This window comes from Pungitius pungitius, chromosome 9 (assembly GCF_949316345.1).
Source record: "Pungitius pungitius chromosome 9, fPunPun2.1, whole genome shotgun sequence".
In the NCBI taxonomy this organism is placed as follows: Eukaryota; Metazoa; Chordata; class Actinopteri; order Perciformes; family Gasterosteidae; genus Pungitius; species Pungitius pungitius.
Window position 1 is genome coordinate 21544457 of NC_084908.1, and position 17239 is coordinate 21561695.

General features: G+C 48.2%; 4 protein-coding genes across 6 annotated transcripts in view; 3 read left to right on the forward strand and 1 right to left on the reverse strand.

Annotated features, from left to right (window-relative positions):
* The window catches only part of LOC119217534 (CSC1-like protein 2), a 16354-nt gene extending 15400 nt beyond the window's left edge, over window positions 1–954 (forward strand). For all 3 annotated transcript variants that reach the window (XM_037471250.2, XM_037471249.2, XM_037471251.2), the window contains one exon: window positions 1–954. This exon is cut by the window's left edge and continues 2747 nt beyond it. The gene's annotated coding sequence lies outside the window, so the exon portion shown is untranslated.
* Window positions 955–1230: 276 nt separating this feature from the next.
* Window positions 1231–10407, reverse strand: rrbp1b (ribosome binding protein 1b). Its single transcript, XM_062564701.1, is given in 20 exon segments — window positions 1231–1362; window positions 1411–1494; window positions 1653–1721; window positions 1805–1888; window positions 2092–2184; window positions 2267–2338; window positions 3764–3856; window positions 4049–4129; window positions 4262–4328; window positions 4473–4513; window positions 4701–4761; window positions 6010–6050; window positions 6348–6415; window positions 6673–6769; window positions 6901–7054; window positions 7204–7326; window positions 7450–7607; window positions 8871–8998; window positions 9094–9664; window positions 10325–10407. Coding segments are annotated over 19 exon segments (2082 nt in total). The 5' UTR covers window positions 9638–9664; window positions 10325–10407; the 3' UTR covers window positions 1231–1338.
* A 1053-nt stretch (window positions 10408–11460) lies between these two features.
* LOC119218539 (protein PET117 homolog, mitochondrial) lies at window positions 11461–12513 on the forward strand. Its single transcript, XM_037473060.2, has 2 exons — window positions 11461–11679; window positions 12364–12513. Exons 1-2 carry the CDS (start codon window positions 11584–11586, stop codon window positions 12511–12513), a joined length of 246 nt encoding a protein of 81 aa, XP_037328957.1. The 5' UTR covers window positions 11461–11583.
* Window positions 12514–13027: 514 nt separating this feature from the next.
* kat14 (lysine acetyltransferase 14) lies at window positions 13028–16887 on the forward strand. The gene is made up of 9 exons (XM_037473059.2): window positions 13028–13286; window positions 13372–13493; window positions 13577–13698; window positions 13795–13967; window positions 14041–14481; window positions 14552–15129; window positions 15279–15412; window positions 15749–16115; window positions 16366–16887. Exons 1-9 carry the CDS (start codon window positions 13028–13030, stop codon window positions 16537–16539), a joined length of 2370 nt encoding a protein of 789 aa, XP_037328956.2. The 3' UTR covers window positions 16540–16887.
* Window positions 16888–17239: the final 352 nt, after the last annotated feature.

A 17239-nucleotide genomic window follows, 5' to 3' on the forward strand; every position in this document is an offset into this window, starting at 1 on the left:
GTGTGTGTGGACACAGCTGGAATATGAAAGCTGGAGCCACCGGTGCGTCGGTGGCTACACGCTGGAGAACCTGCAGCGTTTTGTGTCCAGGTGATGTTTTTCTTCCCTCTTCACCTGCATGGGGGGGGGGGGGGGGCAGAGGGGGGCGTATGCCGCCGAAGCTCCGCCTCTTGATTGTTTGCACAGGAGACTCAAAGTGAATCCGACAGGCTCAGCAGCTCTCAGCCAGAAGTGATGCTCCGGTTTAAAGGAACAGTGAAATCAGAATATTATAATATCCACACTCATCTGAACCCAGTGAGGACAACGTGACTTTAGATGTTATTTGGCTCTAACATGCAGCTCCTCCCACTAGACGTCACCAGGTGACACCAAGAACCGAACCATCTGCTGCGAGGAGAAGTACAAACTTCTGTAATCTGCTTCTAAATCAGTGAACCAGTCCTGATCCATGAATCCTGATGTGTGGAAAGTCCCCGAGGCCATTGAGCCTCTCCCGACCCAATGAGCCCTGTGTTTGGCCTTTGAACCCTGTAGTGAACTGAAGGCCGAGAGCTGCTGCCAACGCCTCGGGGTCGTGAACCCATAAAAACAGAAGTTTGTAATATTTTTGTAAGCTGCTGACTAAGTGTTTGATACTGACGTCTATAGCTGTTGTTACATGTCACTGAAGGCTTTTAATATCAGATGCTTTTCCTTTTTTTGTTTTATTGTTACTGAAGTTGTGAAAAGACGAATGTGAACTGACAACAAACAACAAGCGGGAAAACCGTGTAAAATAAAAATGTGTGTAAATAGCATCAAACTGCAGCGTCATCCTGGGAGGCGAACGCGGTCCTTTCATGCTTTTAATTTATTGTGACTATTTATTTCCACTTTGGTTTCAGGTCAAACGCACAGTGAAACCTTTGTCCTATTTATGTTACATGATCAATAAAATTGTCTTTCATCTGCCACGTTGTTCTGTATTTCTGGCTGGAGCTCCGTTAGCATGTTAGCATGTTAGCAGGGCTCAAAGCAACGCTTTGTATGTAACAAACATTGTAAAAAGATTCAGAACATTGCGTTCAATACACAAACGGCCCCAAATCTTCCCCCCGACTTTGACTCCATGAGCTACGTTAAAGCACGGCGAGTCACGCTGCGTGGGCCTCAGATCTCAGGACTTGAGGCATTAGTTGGCGACGCTGTGGGAGGAGTGAGGCAGAAGGTGGACAACAGCAGCATGAATGAGTGTCACACGCTTCACTTTATTGGTCGAGTGGAACAAAACACCATCCCGTCTGCAAGTTACACTACATGTTACCATGGAAACCAGACAAGAAGGACACGCGTGTTTCACACTGCGGTTGCCTCCTTTGCCTGGACCCCCTCTGTCTCCGTGTCCTCCTCCTGGACCTCCTCCTTTGCCTGGACCCCCTCCTTCTCTGCGTCCTCCGTCTCCGTCTTTGTCTCCACCTTCTCCTGGTCCTCTGTCTCCGTGTCCTGGGCCTCCTGAAAAGTGAGAATGGAGTTCTTAAAACACATTGGAAAGGTCTCGCCAAAATAAAAGTCAGTTGAAGGAACAGTACTTCCTGTCCCTTGGATCACTTTCTTTGAAACTCACTTTCCAGACTCTGGAGAACGTCGTCTTAGGTATTGAGAAGGTTTACCTGCAGCGTGGCAGCAGATCTGTGATCAGCCTCCACCTTCTGCTGCAGCCCCATCACCTCCCGTCGAGCCTGTTGAACCACAAGAACACCGGAGACAGTTTGAGGTCACTTCCTGTCAGCGGCTCAGGTGAGATGTTCCAGATGAGACAGACCTGCTCCAGCTGTCTTTCCAGCTGCTTCCGCTGCTCCTGCTCCGCCTGCAGCTGGACGCACATCTGCTGCACCTGAGACTGAACCTGAATGATACAAAAATTGTTAGGATTAGGTTTTTATCTTTTTATCATTTACATTTTGAAGGGACTTTGTAGGAAATTGTTTTCTTGATCATTTGGTGGCATTTATTGTATATTTTTCTCCATATTATTATGATTTTTATGTAGAAGACCATGGTTGAATTTAGTCACGTGACCCGACTCATGTGACCAGAGGCGGTTCAGACCTGGGCGAGCTCCTCGCTGCAGCTCTGAGTGAGGATGGCCTCCTCCAGCTGTTTCTCCAGCTGAGCTTCCAGGAGCATCATCTTGACCTTCAGCTGAGACACAACAGACATCAACGTGAACCTTCAACAGCCGGTCTGCATCTACTTTAGTTCCAGGAGGACGGAGAGGACGGACCTGCTGAGTGTCTTCTGTCTCCGTCTTCTGTGACTGGACTTTGTCCTGCAGCAGCTCCAGCTGATCCAGGACCTGCAGACAGCACCAACCACACACTGAATGACATGATAGCCATCTCAAAGCAATAGATACACATAGTGGACCAAAGGTAGGGATGAGACTGCAGATTCTATTGATCATCAAATGTTGGTTCAAATCAGGTTTATACTTGGTTCAGGTTTAGAGGTTCAGGTTTAGAGTTGGTGCTGGTTCAGGTTTAGAGGTTCAGGTTTAGAGTTGGTGCTGGTTTAGAGGTTCAGGTTTAGAGTTGGTGCTGGTTCAGGTTTAGAGGTTCAGGTTTAGAGTTGGTGCTGGTTCAGGTTTAGAGGTTCAGGTTTAGAGTTGGTGCTGGTTCAGGTTTAGAGGTTCAGGTTTAGAGTTGGTGCTGGTTTAGAGGTTCAGGTTTAGAGTTGGTGCTGGTTCAGGTTTAGAGGTTCAGGTTTAGAGTTAGTGCTGGTTCAGGTTTAGAGGTTCAGGTTTAGAGTTGGTGCTGGTTCAGGTTTAGAGGTTCAGGTTTAGAGTTGGTGCTGGTTTAGAGGTTCAGGTTTATACTTGGTGGTGGTTCAGGTTTAGAGGTTCAGGTTTAGAGTTAGTGCTGGTTCAGGTTTAGAGGTTCAGGTTTAGAGTTGGTGCTGGTTCAGGTTTAGAGGTTCAGGTTTAGAGTTGGTGCTGGTTTAGAGGTTCAGGTTTAGAGTTGGTGCTGGTTCAGGTTTAGAGGTTCAGGTTTAGAGTTGGTGCTGGTTCAGGTTTAGAGGTTCAGGTTTAGAGTTGGTGCTGGTTCAGGTTTAGAGGTTCAGGTTTAGAGTTGGTGCTGGTTTAGAGGTTCAGGTTTAGAGTTGGTGCTGGTTCAGGTTTAGAGGTTCAGGTTTAGAGTTAGTGCTGGTTCAGGTTTAGAGGTTCAGGTTTAGAGTTGGTGCTGGTTCAGGTTTAGAGGTTCAGGTTTAGAGTTGGTGCTGGTTTAGAGGTTCAGGTTTATACTTGGTGGTGGTTCAGGTTTAGAGGTTCAGGTTTAGAGTTAGTGCTGGTTCAGGTTTAGAGGTTCAGGTTTAGAGTTGGTGCTGGTTCAGGTTTAGAGGTTCAGGTTTAGAGTTGGTTCAGGTTTAGAGGTTCAGGTTTAGAGTTGGTTCAGGTTTAGAGGTTCAGGTTTAGAGTTGGTTCAGGTTTAGAGTTGGTGCTGGTTCAGGTTTAGAGGTTCAGGTTTAGAGTTGGTGCTGGTTCAGGTTTAGAGGTTCAGGTTTAGAGTTGGTGCTGGTTCAGGTTTAGAGGTTCAGGTTTAGAGGTTCAGGTTTAGAGTTAGTGCTGGTTCAGGTTTAGAGGTTCAGGTTTAGAGTTGGTGCTGGTTCAGGTTTAGAGGTTCAGGTTTAGAGTTGGTGCTGGTTTAGAGGTTCAGGTTTATACTTGGTGCTGGTTCAGGTTTATGGAAATCTAACATAATCAAAGAGCCTCTGTGATTCTCACTGTTTGTTTCTGCAGTTGGGCTTCAGACAGTTTCTTCTTCCAGGTGTCTTCTTCTTGTTTGGAGCGTCGCTGTGACTCCTGAAGTTCTGCCTCCTGTCAAACATGGAAGAAATGACATGTTTGTTTACACCTTTGTTAACATGAAGTCTGCAGGAGTTTTGTGTTCTGATCAAACTCTGTTTGCAGCTTGGACCGGTTCCTCTCGGTTCCTCTCGACCTCCATGAACCTCAACTGCAACAAAACACAGGAACATAGAAGCACATCAGGATATTTAATCTACTTGCCAGTGCTGCTTTAAGCTCCGCCTCCCGCTGCTCATTTTGGCGCTCTGATGTCGAAAGCGCCGCCATTTTGTTCTTCAGCTCCTGAAAAACATGAAAGAGAAAGTAAAGTCTCACGTTTTCCTAAATGGGTTTGAAAATCTTGTTTACAATTACAAGTTAAAAATAACTAATCCTGGTTTTATTTAGTTTAATGTTTTTTATATTTGGACTCACGATGTGAGTTTGATGAAGCTGCTGAAGTTCTTCCTCCAGACGGAGCAGCTGAGAATCTTCTTCCAGACTGAAAAACAACACAATGTTAACAACAAGCCACACATCCAACACACAACCGAGTTCATCTGTGAAAAAGGGGAAGACGTTGCTGAAATGTTATGAACAATCTGGCTCATGACGTCTTTGGATTGAATGCAGGTGAGTTTCTTACTTTTCAAACGGTTGATCAGACTCTGTCTCACTTTCTGACCCCTGCAGAGCAGAAGAAGAAACACCTCAAATCCACACTTTGATGTTACAACACAGAACATACTAAACCCAAGAAATGTGTTAAACATACTTCATGTCAGGCTAAATGACCCTAAATGATGTTATCCCTGACTAACGTTAGTCAGCATGTAGATGTACGGTCAACACGACACTGTGAATTCAAACGTACGTCTTTCTTTCTCTCATCATCATCATCATCATCAGCATCAGCTGCTTCCTCTGCGCTTACACTGCAACAACAAAACAACACCTTATCAAATCTGCACTTCTGATGTGCTTCTGACCTCTGTGACGCGCTGCAGCTCTGCAGTCAGCTGACTCATCTCGAGTGCCCACTATTTAGACTTTTCTTTTTTCTTTTTCCTTGGCATTTTTTTTCATTATAATTGTTGGGCCTAAATTGTGTTGACTTTCTTGATCATAACATTGTTCGACCCGCATTTTTCGATTCTATTTTAAATTTCTGACCTGATATATTTTTTACTTTAAAAAAGAAGAATTCTGAGCTAATTTGTCTCTATTATTTCCAAGATATTTACTTAAAAAAAAGTTTTTTCAACCTATTTTTTCACTTTTTTTCACTTAACATATTCTGACTTTTCTTTCAAAACATTTTTATACATTTTTTTTTTATAGTTTTGACCTTTTTTAATATTTTGAATCTTAACATATTTTGACTTTTTTTTTTTAATTTAACAATTTTTTTGACCCAATATTTTTTTTCATAACATTTTTCATGTTGACTCTTTAAAAAAAATATATTTTTCAACCTGACATTTTGACTTTTTTCCAAAGCATGTCTTGGCTTAATATTTTTGACATTCTTTTATATGTTTTTTGACCCAATAATTTGCTACTTTTGTTATACGACCTTTATGATCCAAACATATTTAAAAAAAATTGTAAAAGATTTTTACTTACTACTTAATATTTTGGAGATTTAAAAAAACAGTTTAATATTTTTAGTTTTTTTCATTACATTACATTTCATTAAATAAAATTTAACTGACGTTTTTACTCAAAGCAACTTAAAGTAAGTGCATTTCAACCAGAAGGAAACAAACTCAAGAAGAACAAGAAAGTGACATTTCAAAAATATTCGGTCGAATATTTTTTGACTTTTTTAAAATATTGTTTGACTTTTATATATTTGTTTTATATTTTGACTTTCATTTCAAACATTTTTTGACTTTTTTTAAATAATATTTTTGATTTACTTTTTTTAAACCTTACATATTGTTTTAGTTTTTTTGACCCTGCTACTGTCTACCGTCTTTGTCTAGACCACATGTCAAACTCGCGGCCCGCCAGAGTCTGGACGGCTCTGAGAATTACTGAAAGGTCCCATCACGCTTCTGACAGACAAGGGGCTCGTCTGTTTTGTTAATACCCTACCCCCCCCCCCTCCCATTCTAGTTATTTTGTAAAATAAAGTCCTGTGGAACGATTTCAATTTCAAGAGATATTGGTTCAGCTACCAGATCTTCAGTCGATCCACTTCAAGCGACACGTCCACCTGCTGACACAAATTCACACCATCTTAGCTTAGCATTTTAGCATGCTAATATTAGCCAATAATTGGCAAACACAGAGACCATCTGATTGAATGTCTTTTAAGTGTTGGACATGATGATGATGATGATGATGATGAAAGATTAAATTTTTACAGTTTGACCAGAACCCAATTTCATCCACACACATGAGTGATAGTTGAGATGTGCCAGTCCGGACCAGACGGACGTATTCATTCTCATATCTATATATATATAAATATATATATATACCACAGCAGTGATTTAATGGTAACGGTTCTCACCTGGTTCTCCAGCTGGACCTTTAGCTCCTGTAGCTCAATGTCTCTAGACTCCAGAGCCTCCTTCAGCTCTGAGGTGTGAACAGTAGGAAGACCTGTTATCTACTGGATGGAGTCTCGGTACCCATTTGATTCCTGAGGTACTTGCTGGACTAGTTCTATTCATCTGGTGAGATCGTAACTAGAACCCGACTAACAGAACCACAAATAGCTCACAGAGAAAATCCCTCACACTTCCTGCTCTTGTTCACTCTCTACAGAGCTGGTTAGCATCAGTTAGCATCGCTGAATTAAAAGAAGTTAGCCACATGCTAACAGTCATGCTCACCGCTAACAGCTGCAGCTTCCTGCAGCGACGTCTTCAGCTTCAGACGCAGCTCGTCCAGCTGCTGCTTCAGAGCGCGCTCAGCCTCGTCTCGGACCAGCTGCACAGAGCAGAAACTCAGGCTTCGTTGGTTTAAAATGAAGTTACTTTAGGATAATGTTAGTATAATGTTAGTTTAAGGGTAATGTTAGCTCATGGAAACGTCTCCTTGGGATACTGTGAGCCTCTGACCTGGGACTGGGACATCTTTCGCTCGTAGGAGGCCACCTTGTCCTCCAAGCTCTTCCTGCGCTCCTCGTCGACCCGCAGAGCATCAGTGCGCTCGCTCAACTCCCGGCCCAGACGGACGCAGTCCTGCCGGAGACGGGCCAACTCTGCGTTCTGTCTGCGGGCGGTGGGGAGTTCAGTTAGAGAGCGGGACAGAATGTAAGAGGATCAATGGATCCAACGGGATCAGAGTCCAGGACTGTCACCAGTAAGTAAGTCAAGAACTTTCCGGGTTCATAGCACCTCGTGAGCGAGCTGCTGACCCACCTGCTCTCTGCCTGGCTGGTGGCCTGGTTCAGGGCGTCTCGGAGGATGGAGTTCTCCTGCTGCAGCCGGGCCAGCTGTGCGTTGGAACCGTTCTCCAGCTACAACGGAACGACTCAGATGGACCTCATGACACCATTTGAGCTTGTCTCGGTCATGTGATAATTACCGCACAATTTAAGCTAGCTAAAATGAGTAAAAAACAGGCGACCAGCTTAATTGAACAGGAAGTTAGAGATGTAGTTAAACCATACCTTCTGGTTGAGCTGCTGTGTTTGTTTCAGGTGTTCCTGGGTAGTAGTCTCCATGGTGACCCGCATAGAGTTGACTTTCTGAACCTGAGCGCTGAGCTCCGCCTTCAGGCGAGCGTCTAAAGACGCCATCTTTTTTTTTTCTGCACTGAGTTCCTGAAGAAAGAGACAGAGCTGACCAAAAACTGAAGGTCTGAAGTTACAGGAGTGTAGTCCCTGGCTTGTAGACAGTCGAATCCGTGTTGCCATCTTGGATTACGGACTACGATTGGAGTCGGCATGTTGTTTTAAAACCAGTGAACAGGAAGTAATTTCCTCATAGACGTCTATGGGAGCAGAGGAGTCGCCCCCTGCTGGTCACTACACAAAAGTAGAGTCATTTCCTCATAGACGTCTATGGGAGCAGAGGAGTCGCCCCCTGCTGGTCACTACACAGAAGTAGAGTCATTTCCTCATAGACGTCTATGGGAGCAGAGGAGTCACCCCCTGCTGGTCACTACACAGAAGTAGAGTCATTTCCTCATAGACGTCTATGGGAGCAGAGGGGTCGCCCCCTGCTGGTCACTACACAGAAGTAGAGTCATTTCCTCATAGACGTCTATGGGAGCAGAGGAGTCGCCCCCTGCTGGTCACTACACAGAAGTCGAGTCATTTCCTCATAGACGTCTATGGGAGCAGAGGAGTCGCCCCCTGCTGGTCACTACACAGAAGTAGAGTCATTTCCTCATAGACGTCTATGGGAGCAGAGGAGTCGCCCCCTGCTGGTCACTACATAGAAGTAGAGTCATTTCCTCATAGATGTCTATAGGAGCAGAGGAGTCGCCCCCTGCTTGTCACTACATAGAAGTAGAGTCATTTCCTCATAGACGTCTATGGGAGCAGAGGAGTCGCCCCCTGCTGGTCACTACACAGAAGTAGAGTCATTTCCTCATAGATGTCTATAGGAGCAGAGGAGTCGCCCCCTGCTTGTCACTACATAGAAGTAGAGTCATTTCCTCATAGACGTCTATGGGAGCAGAGGAGTCGCCCCCTGCTGGTCACTACACAGAAGTAGAGTCATTTCCTCATAGACGTCTATGGGAGCAGAGGAGTCGCCCCCTGCTGGTCACTACATAGAAGTAGAGTCATTTCCTCATAGACGTCTATGGGAGCAGAGGAGTCGCCCCCTGCTGGTCACTACACAGAAGTAGAGTCATTTCCTCATAGACGTCTATGGGAGCAGAGGATCGAGGTTGTCTCCTGAGTACGACACTAATCTAACACTCTTATTACTCACAGGCCTTCACTTAGAAACCTGTGAAATCACACAAAATGGAACTGAATGAAACTTTCACTGAATCTTCTCTCCTTGACGAACCTTCAGCACTGAGAGAAATAGATCCTGCAGAGGTCACATGACCCCAAAGCGTCCTGCCTCACCTTGCTGAGCTCTCGGAGACGGCTCTTGGCGTTGGCGACGTACGCCTGCTCGCTGGTCAACAGCTTCTCCTTCTCCTCCAGATGTTTCTGCAGCTCGTCGTATGGCAGCAGCAGGGAGGAGTCAGTAACTTAATCGGGACGAAACCAGAACAAAAACTCCTCATGGTTCGGTTCCAGTCTCACAATATTTACCTAAAATCCAGGTCACTTTCTGTTTACTCACCTGGATCCAGTTTGTTCTTGGACTTCTTCTTTCTTGCCGTCTCTTTGGGTTCTTCAGTGACGGCGTTCGCCAGGGACACGTCCAGCCCCGGTACCATGGCCGTGATCAGAACCTCCTTAGCAACGGTTTCCAACACAGTGGCCGGCACCACCTTGGCCGACTTCTTCTTCTCCTTCGGCGAGGGTGCCGGGTCAGAGGCAGTGACCACGGCGGGTTCTGGTTCAGCTTCAGGCTCAGTGATAGGTTCTGGCTCAGGTTCTGGTTCAGGACTAGCCACCACCTCCAGCTCCTCGCCAGCATCACTGCGTGGTTGTGAAAGCTCCTTCTTCTTGGCTTTGCTCTTCTTCTCTGGCGCCCTGTCCTTCTTCTTCTTCTCTGCTCTCTGCGGCGTTTGGACGAGCTGGCGGCGCTGTTGGGCCAGCGCCTCCTCGTACGACGTCTCCTTCATGGAGAGCGTGGAGACGAGGGCGATGCCCACCGCCGAGATGAACATGAAGCCCCCGAAGACCATGAAGCTGAGGGTCTGCGGGTCAGAGACGTCCATGACGGGTCAGCGTGTCGCTCAGGAGGTCTGGAGGGGAAAGGTCTCTTTAGTACACGCCTCACACGTGTGCACGTGTCAGTGTGTGCACGTGTCAGTGTGTGCACGTTGAGAGGTAAACGTGTAAGCTCCAACGACTCACTACTATTGTCATTGAGGTAGAAATGTGTGTTTGATCAGCTGGATGGATTACAAACACTCAACAGTCAAAGTAGTAAGAGACCAATATGAGCCAAGAGGCCTAACCCTACACATGCAATAATAACAATATTATAATCAATAATAATACATCATCACAACTATACAAACAATAAACATTTTGTAGCCAAAACAAAATAAACACACACACTACCACACAGAAAAGTTATGTAACACAAACTTTTAAACTTTTAAAAGAGTTCAAATAAAATGAAACCCTGTGAACGGAAAACTGTTTTAATATTATTTTATGTTTATATGTTATTTCATAAGAAGTATAATGTAAACTTCATAATATTTTTGAAGAAGTTTAAAACTCCAAACGTTTACTTTTACGGATGTTTGCCTCATTAACATGTTTCTGTCTCTCTGTCATAAAAACCTTGTCCAGCGTGTACTTTTACATTTACTAAGTACTTTGACATCCTACGTGTCCTCGTACATTGACAAAGTGCTTGTAGTTGAGATGTTGCACAGATAAAGTTGTCTCACCTCTTCGCGGTCAGCCTGCAGAGTCGTGGCACTTTCTGTGAACGGGACCAGAAGCCCCGCCCCCCCCCGGCAGCGCAGCTCCTCATTGGCCAGTCAGGTGGGACGTCTTATTAGAAACGGGGAGCCCGGTAGATGTAGTTCTCTTAAAACTACAGGTTGGACAAACGTTTTTTATATGTTAGATATTAAATATAATAGTTCCTAATGTTAACGATATAATTATATATTGTAAACTTTAGTAGTAAAATACAAGTTTAATAAACTTAGGAGTAATAGGACTTGTCCTGTAGGACTTGAAAAGAAAAGCCAGGGCTACATAGATCCAGGATAAGAGGAGAATCCGACTTGAATGTGAACCATTGATGAGCAAATCTGGTCTGAAGCTACATAACTCATATGGTCAGGGATGAGTATCAGATGTGGAAGGTCAGCTCCTTCCTCCGGCTGAACCTCTAAGATCTCACTGTGATGGGTTTCCTTTTAGTTCTACCCCTGTTATTGGGACCTTACAATGTCTATCAATGACATGGAAGTCTGACTCCAGTGTGGAAATGAACATCTGTAAACTGACCTGTATTTTATTTTGAACATCTGGCAGCCTCATGAGGAGCTGCAGGGCTGTAAGGAGCTTTGAGAAGCTACTACACCACCATCTACTTTCTGTTTTCTGATTCAATACGCCTTACAGGTTACGTTGTATCGTTAAAATATTTGTAAGGATAAAATATTTAAAATAAATACAAATGTTGTTTTGTATTGAAATATTTTGTGTTGTTTTAATTGCTTTTATTCTGGTAACGTTTGTGTTTACTTTCAGATAGTTTAAACTAAATTGCATCAAATAATAAAATATAGTGTTATAATATCCATCCATCCATTCGGGGTCGGGACCCCAAACTTCCTTTAACTTTCATTTTTCCCTTTACTTTAAATATGAAGTAATTCAAAATCCGTTCACCTTTTAAGTGACGAACACGTGAATGAATCAATAAATATAACAAAAAACATACTGTGGATTGTTGACTTGTTTAGTGACTCTAATGGTAGTACTTGTAATGGAGTATTGTGTACAATAAGGTAAAGGTACAAGATAAAAGTACTTCCGCCTGGGTGCTAACTAGCCGCCAGCGGAGGGCGAGTCATTTACCGCGAAGAAGAACCCGCAGTAGCAGTAGAAGAAGAAGTAGAAGAAGAAGAAGAGCGTAGCGTTACCTCCCGGCCAGTTAGCAGCTGGCTAAGGTGAAGCTAAAGCTAACGTGATGACGACGGTCTCTAAAGTGGTTCTGGGAGTTTCTGTGGTTCTGACTATAAGTACCGTGGCTGCTGTGCACCTCAACCAGTCCTGGGACCGACAGGTGAGCCGGTCCGACCCGAGCTAACGCGGCTAACTGTTAGCTAACGCGGCTAACGGTTAGCTTAGCTGGAGAGATTCACGGACCTTTGTTTGAATGATTTATTATTGAAGGGGGGGGGGGGGGGGGCGTCTGACCGAGAGACGGCCTGAGGAAAGACGCTGGGTCTGGTGGTTCTGGGGCTCCTGCTGGTTCTGGTGGCCTTGGCGTACAGGGCTCTGCAGCGCCCCCAGGGGGAGGAGTCTGGACAGGTTGTGTGAAGGTGTGCAGAGATCTTTGCTCACTCTGGAGGTCTCCTGCTCTGTGATGACATCAGGACCACAGAGAGCCTTCACACTAAACACTAACACACTGTAGACCTTAAACTGGACTCATAATGGATCCATAACAAGTTGTACATCAGTTTATTTGATGAAATTGAACTTTGTTGTTTCTTCTGAGTTTGTTTCCTTGTGGTTGAAATGTCTCTTTGGATAAAAGCATCAGCTAAACGACATGTGATGGAGGGGTACAGTTCCAGGATGGAGACCAGGCTGAGATGATGGTTCTCTCTGCAGAACTGATGATCTGTTGTATTTGACTTATTACTAAATTAAAACAATTGATTAGTGTATTTATTCATCTTGCTGGTGCCTGTCACATGGTCAGTGTGCTAAGGATTCATTGTATTTATGTCTCGTCCCCCAGCGTCTCCACCAAGGCGTCGTCAGGGATCTGGAGCGCCTGGAGAGGAAGAAGGAGAACCTTCGTCTGCTGGAGGAGCAAAGGGCTCTGACCTCACAGCTGGAGGAGGAGAGACGGCGCAGAGAGGCGGAGCTCCGCCCACAGGACCGCTGAGGCAGGTAACCACATCTGTCCAATGTCCCACAGAGCAAACGTTTCATAGACGTCTAATAATTCCACTACTTCTGACATGAGGAGAAAGCAAACAACGTGATCAATGAACAACTATTATACGAACGAAGCAGGAAGAGACTACGAGTGAGACGGCTATGATTGATCCTTAATGTAGTGAACTTCACTAAGTCCACTTCTTCATCCTCTACTCTCTAACGACCCCATCACCTGACCCCATCACCTGACCCCATCACCTGACCCCATCACCTGACCCCCTTGTTCTTCTGGGTTTGTTTCCTTCTGGTTGAAACGCTCTTTTTGTCTCTTTGGATAAAAGTGACAGTTTAATGACGTTTAATGTGACGTATTTTCTTTAACCAAACAAGCGATGAACTTCCTGTTCACGTCGCCTCGTGTAACTTCTGTTGGTTTGATGATAATAACAATAACAACATCCTCGACCCCCACAGAGTGATCCTTAAACGCCCCTTTTACCTGTACAGGTGTGCAAGGGATGGACAGCAGCGGCGAGCAGCTGGGCGCAGGCGAAGAGGAGGCAGCCTGCATGTCGGTGTCGGAGGGCCTGGAGGAGGGGGAGGTGGAGGGGGAGACCCTCCTCATCGTGGAGTCGGAGGACCAGGGCTCTGTGGATCTGTCACATGACCAGAGTGGAGACTCTCTGACCAGCGACGTGGGCGAGGAGGCCGATGGGGGCTGGGCCTGCGAGGACGTGTCCTTTTATTGTGACCACTGCCACAAGTGGGTTCCTGCAGGTGAGGGTCACTGAGGTCACCTGGGGGAGGAGGCGCCGCCTCTCGCGTAGGAGGCCTTACCGAACGCTCTGTCTTTGTGGATCAGCTCAACTCAGGGGGGAGCAGCCGAGCTACCTGAAAGGTGACAACTTCTTCAAGTTCATCTGCTCCGACTGCTCCGAGGACGCGAAGGAGAGCTTCGAGAGGATGAGACTCACCTGGCAGCAGGTAAACTGGCATCACCTTGGAACAGCTTTGGAGGAGGAGCCTCACCTGGCCGCAGGTAAACTCCCTCTGCTCATGTGTCTCAGGTGGTGATGTTGGCCATGTACAACCTGTCTCTGGAGGGGACGGGCCGTCAAGGCTACTTCAGGTGGAAAGAGGACATTTGTGCTTTCATTGGTCGACACTGGAACTTCCTGCTGGGGACCAGGTCACAAGCTCCATTTTATCTATTTTATTTCATAGAGGCTTCTGATTGGTCCAGATGGTGGTGATGTGTTTGACCTGCGACCCTTGACCTCTGCAGGAAGAAGACCTCCACGTGGTGGAGCACGGTGGCCGGCTGCCTGTCAGTCGGTAGCCCCGCCTTCTTCCGCTCCGGAGCGCAGGAGTTCGGCGAGCCGGGCTGGTGGAAACTCGTCCAGAACCGACCGCCGACTCTTCGTCCGGAGGCGGACAAATCCGCCGCCAAGGCCAAAGGTACGGCGCTCTGCTCCAGGTGAGCTCGCTCTCCCGCGGCAGGAAGACGCTCACGTGACTCTCCCACCTGCAGCCTGCAAAGCCGCCGTGGAGCCCGTCATCGCCGTGGAGGGTCTGAGGAGGCGCGGCGCCAGGAACCCGGTGGAGAACGCCATCCAGCTGAAGGAGAAGCGGAGTCGCACGCAGGAGGCCAAGGACATCCGGCGAGCTCAGAAGGAGGCGGCGGGGGGGGGCTACGCCGACCGCAGCGCCTGCTCCACGCCCGTCAAACTGGGAGGAGGCCGCGGCGTGGGGGGCGCAGGGCGGCGCCCCGACCTCGTCCTGGAGAAGGGCGAGGTCATCGACTTCTCCTCCATCAGCTCGTCGGACCGAACGCCGCTCACCAGCCCGTCGCCCTCGCCCTCGCCCGACTTCTCCGGCCCGGGGACGCCGGCCTCGCACTCGGCGACGCCCAGCCTGCTGTCGGAGGCGGACCTGATCCCCGACGCCATGCCCCCCCAAGCGCTGTTCCACGGTGAGTTGGGGTCCTGAGCGTGGCCTGACGTCACGCTGCGACGCCACCACTGACGGCGTCTCGTCCCCAGGTGACGAGGAGATGGAGACGGAGGGGATGATCGACCCGGGGATAGAGTACGTGCCGCCTCCTCGCCCCCACCTCGTGGCCCGCAAGAAGCTCCGCCCGCCGCCGCCGCCGCACATCAAGCACGAGGCCGACAGCGAGGACGACGAGGGACTGGAGCGAGAGCGCTTTGAGGAGCCGGCGGGCCGCAGCGAGGCCCCGCCTCTCTCCGCTGGGGGGGCGGAGCGGAGGAGGATGACTCACCCCGAGAAGGCAGACGCAGGTGGGGGCGCCCCACACGCCCCCCGCTTCACTTCCCTCAGCCTCTACGAGGAGCGGCTGCTGCTCCGCCGCCTGGACGCCTGCCCGCTGGCGCTGGCCGTCACGCCGCCGGCTAAACGCCTCCACAGGAAGCTGCTGGTCCGCCAGGCCAAGAGGCAGCGGGGGCTCCCCCTGCTGGACGTGGACCGGGCCGTCAGCGCCACTCTCGGCCTGGTGGGGGGGATCTACGGCGCCCAGGTGGCGGGGGCCGTGGAGGAGGGTGGAGCTGTGGGGAAATACTGCACCTCCAGCCAGGAGCTGCGTATTCTTGATCGCTTCCAGGTACCTTCACGCCTACTTCCTGCTTCCTGTTGGTTTCCGTCTCTAAAGGAGGTGGATCTCGTACATTTAAGGCATCATTGTGGATATAGAAGCTAGTGTGGTGATGTTCAGATGATACTTGTCTCTGATGGAGGAGTTTGTGTTTGCAGACCAACATCTGCAGCAGAAGAGGCCTCCAGCAGCAGTCTGTGTCCTTCTGGCGCCGTCTGATGGGAACAGAGACCAGTTCAGACCAGACCATCAAGAGCCCCTACAGCTCCCGCCTCCTCAAGCCCTTCATCAGGTGACGGGCCTTTCTTCTCTCCTCTTCTACAAAGTGTGTGTTTTGTTGATGTTGTTTGAAGCACAAACTACTCGTTAGGGACACAGTGGTGTCCTCTGCAGACTGTGTGCCACACAGGGTAACGTTAGATGTTGAGATGGAAGTAGCATAGCAGCTAGCTTAGCATAGCAGCTAGCTTAGCATAGCAGTGCTTTAAGTGGTCCGTTTGCCCCTGGTCCCCCCTGTGTTGGACACGTGGAGGACTCCCTCTGCTCGGTTTGTCTCCAGCTCTGCGTCTCGCTCAGCTGGTTTGGTTTCTTTGGACTGAGAGTAAACAGAACCTCTGTTTGCCCTCAGACGGGATTACGAGAGTCGGCCTGTGAAGCTGAGGCTGCTCGCGGAGGTCAGAGGTCACCCTCACAGGAAGGAGCCCGGCTGGACGCCTGAAGCCAACGCCCCCATCGACTACTGCTACGTCCGCCCCAACCACATCCCCTCCGTCAACGCTATGTGTCACGACAACTTCTGGCCAGGTGTTGACCTGTCGGAGTGCCTGCAGTACCCGGACTTCAGCGTGGTGGCCCTCTATAAGAAGGTGGTGGTGGGCTTTGGCTTCATGGTTCCTGACGTGAAGTACAACGAGGCCTACATCTCCTTCCTGCTGGTCCATCCCGAGTGGAGGAGAGCCGGCATCGGCACCTTCATGATCTACCATCTGATCCAGGTGAGCCTGTGGATTTCATGATGTGAGGTTGTTAAACGTACCATCCAGAATCCATCTGCTTTCTATCCAGTACATCTGACACTTCGCCGTTAGCCGTTAGCACGTTGACACGTCGCTGTGATAAATCTGAGCTGATAGAACTAAGCGCTTGATGTTGCTATGCGTTAGCTCGGTTATTGAGCTCGAGCAGGACGTTGCCCGGCTAACACACCCTCACTCCCCCCCCCCCCCCCCCCCCCCTCCCACCCAGACCTGCATGGGGAAGGACGTGACGTTGCACGTGTCGGCCAGTAACCCCGCCATGCTGCTCTATCAGAAGTTTGGCTTCAAGGCGGAGGAGTACATCCTGGACTTCTACGATAAGTACTACCCGGTGGACAGCGCCGAGTGCCGCCACGCCTTCTTCCTCCGTCTGAGGCGCTGAAGACGGGGTCTCTGGACCCCCCCCCCCCCCCACGGACAAAGGACAAGATCCTATTAACTGTATTTTTGTGCTCATTTAAAAACAATGAAGAGTTTGTGATTTCTGGTGTAATCTACTGATGATGATGATGATGATGACGACGACATCTTTAGTTCAATTCCACAAAAACCACATTAAAACAGCGTGAGCAGCTTCTCTTCCTCCTTCACGCTCAGCAGGTGCTGTTCTTGACTTTCAGTGTTTGCCGTGGTGGATTTATCTGAATGCATCTGTTTCTGATGAAGATGAAGAGGAGCAGGTGTTTATCTACTGTGTCGTTCATTGGAAGAAATAAACAAGTAAAACGTCCCGGAGGTGAACCTCTGTTCACGCTCACACACACGCTCACACACACACGCTCACACACACACACACACACACACACACACGCTCACACACACACACACACACACACACACACGCTCCTCGTCCAGCTCGATGCACAAACTATTGAGTTGAACGTACCTGTGTCTCTACGTGATCAGTGATGCTGAATCTCACCTGTAGTCCAGCTGACCACACACTAAATTCTTCTTTGTAAATATGTAAAAATATTTGTTCTTATTCGTCTCTTTGCAGCTGATGTGCTCAGGATGAAGGTCTCTTGTCCTTTAATTCACATTAGTTCAGGTACATAGTAGATGATTCAATTACTCCAAAA

Bases quoted from the DNA above. Each gene is read 5' to 3' on its own strand.
- LOC119218539 (XM_037473060.2), top strand. From the start codon at position 11,584: ATGACGACGGTCTCTAAAGTGGTTCTGGGAGTTTCTGTGGTTCTGACT. The intron at 11,680-12,363 runs GTGAGCCGGTCC...CTCGTCCCCCAG, and splicing joins ACCAGTCCTGGGACCGACAG to CGTCTCCACCAAGGCGTCGT.
- kat14 (XM_037473059.2), top strand. From the start codon at position 13,028: ATGGACAGCAGCGGCGAGCAGCTGGGCGCAGGCGAAGAGGAGGCAGCC. The intron at 13,287-13,371 runs GTGAGGGTCACT...TTTGTGGATCAG, and splicing joins CCACAAGTGGGTTCCTGCAG to CTCAACTCAGGGGGGAGCAG. The intron at 13,699-13,794 runs GTCACAAGCTCC...TGACCTCTGCAG, and splicing joins AACTTCCTGCTGGGGACCAG to GAAGAAGACCTCCACGTGGT.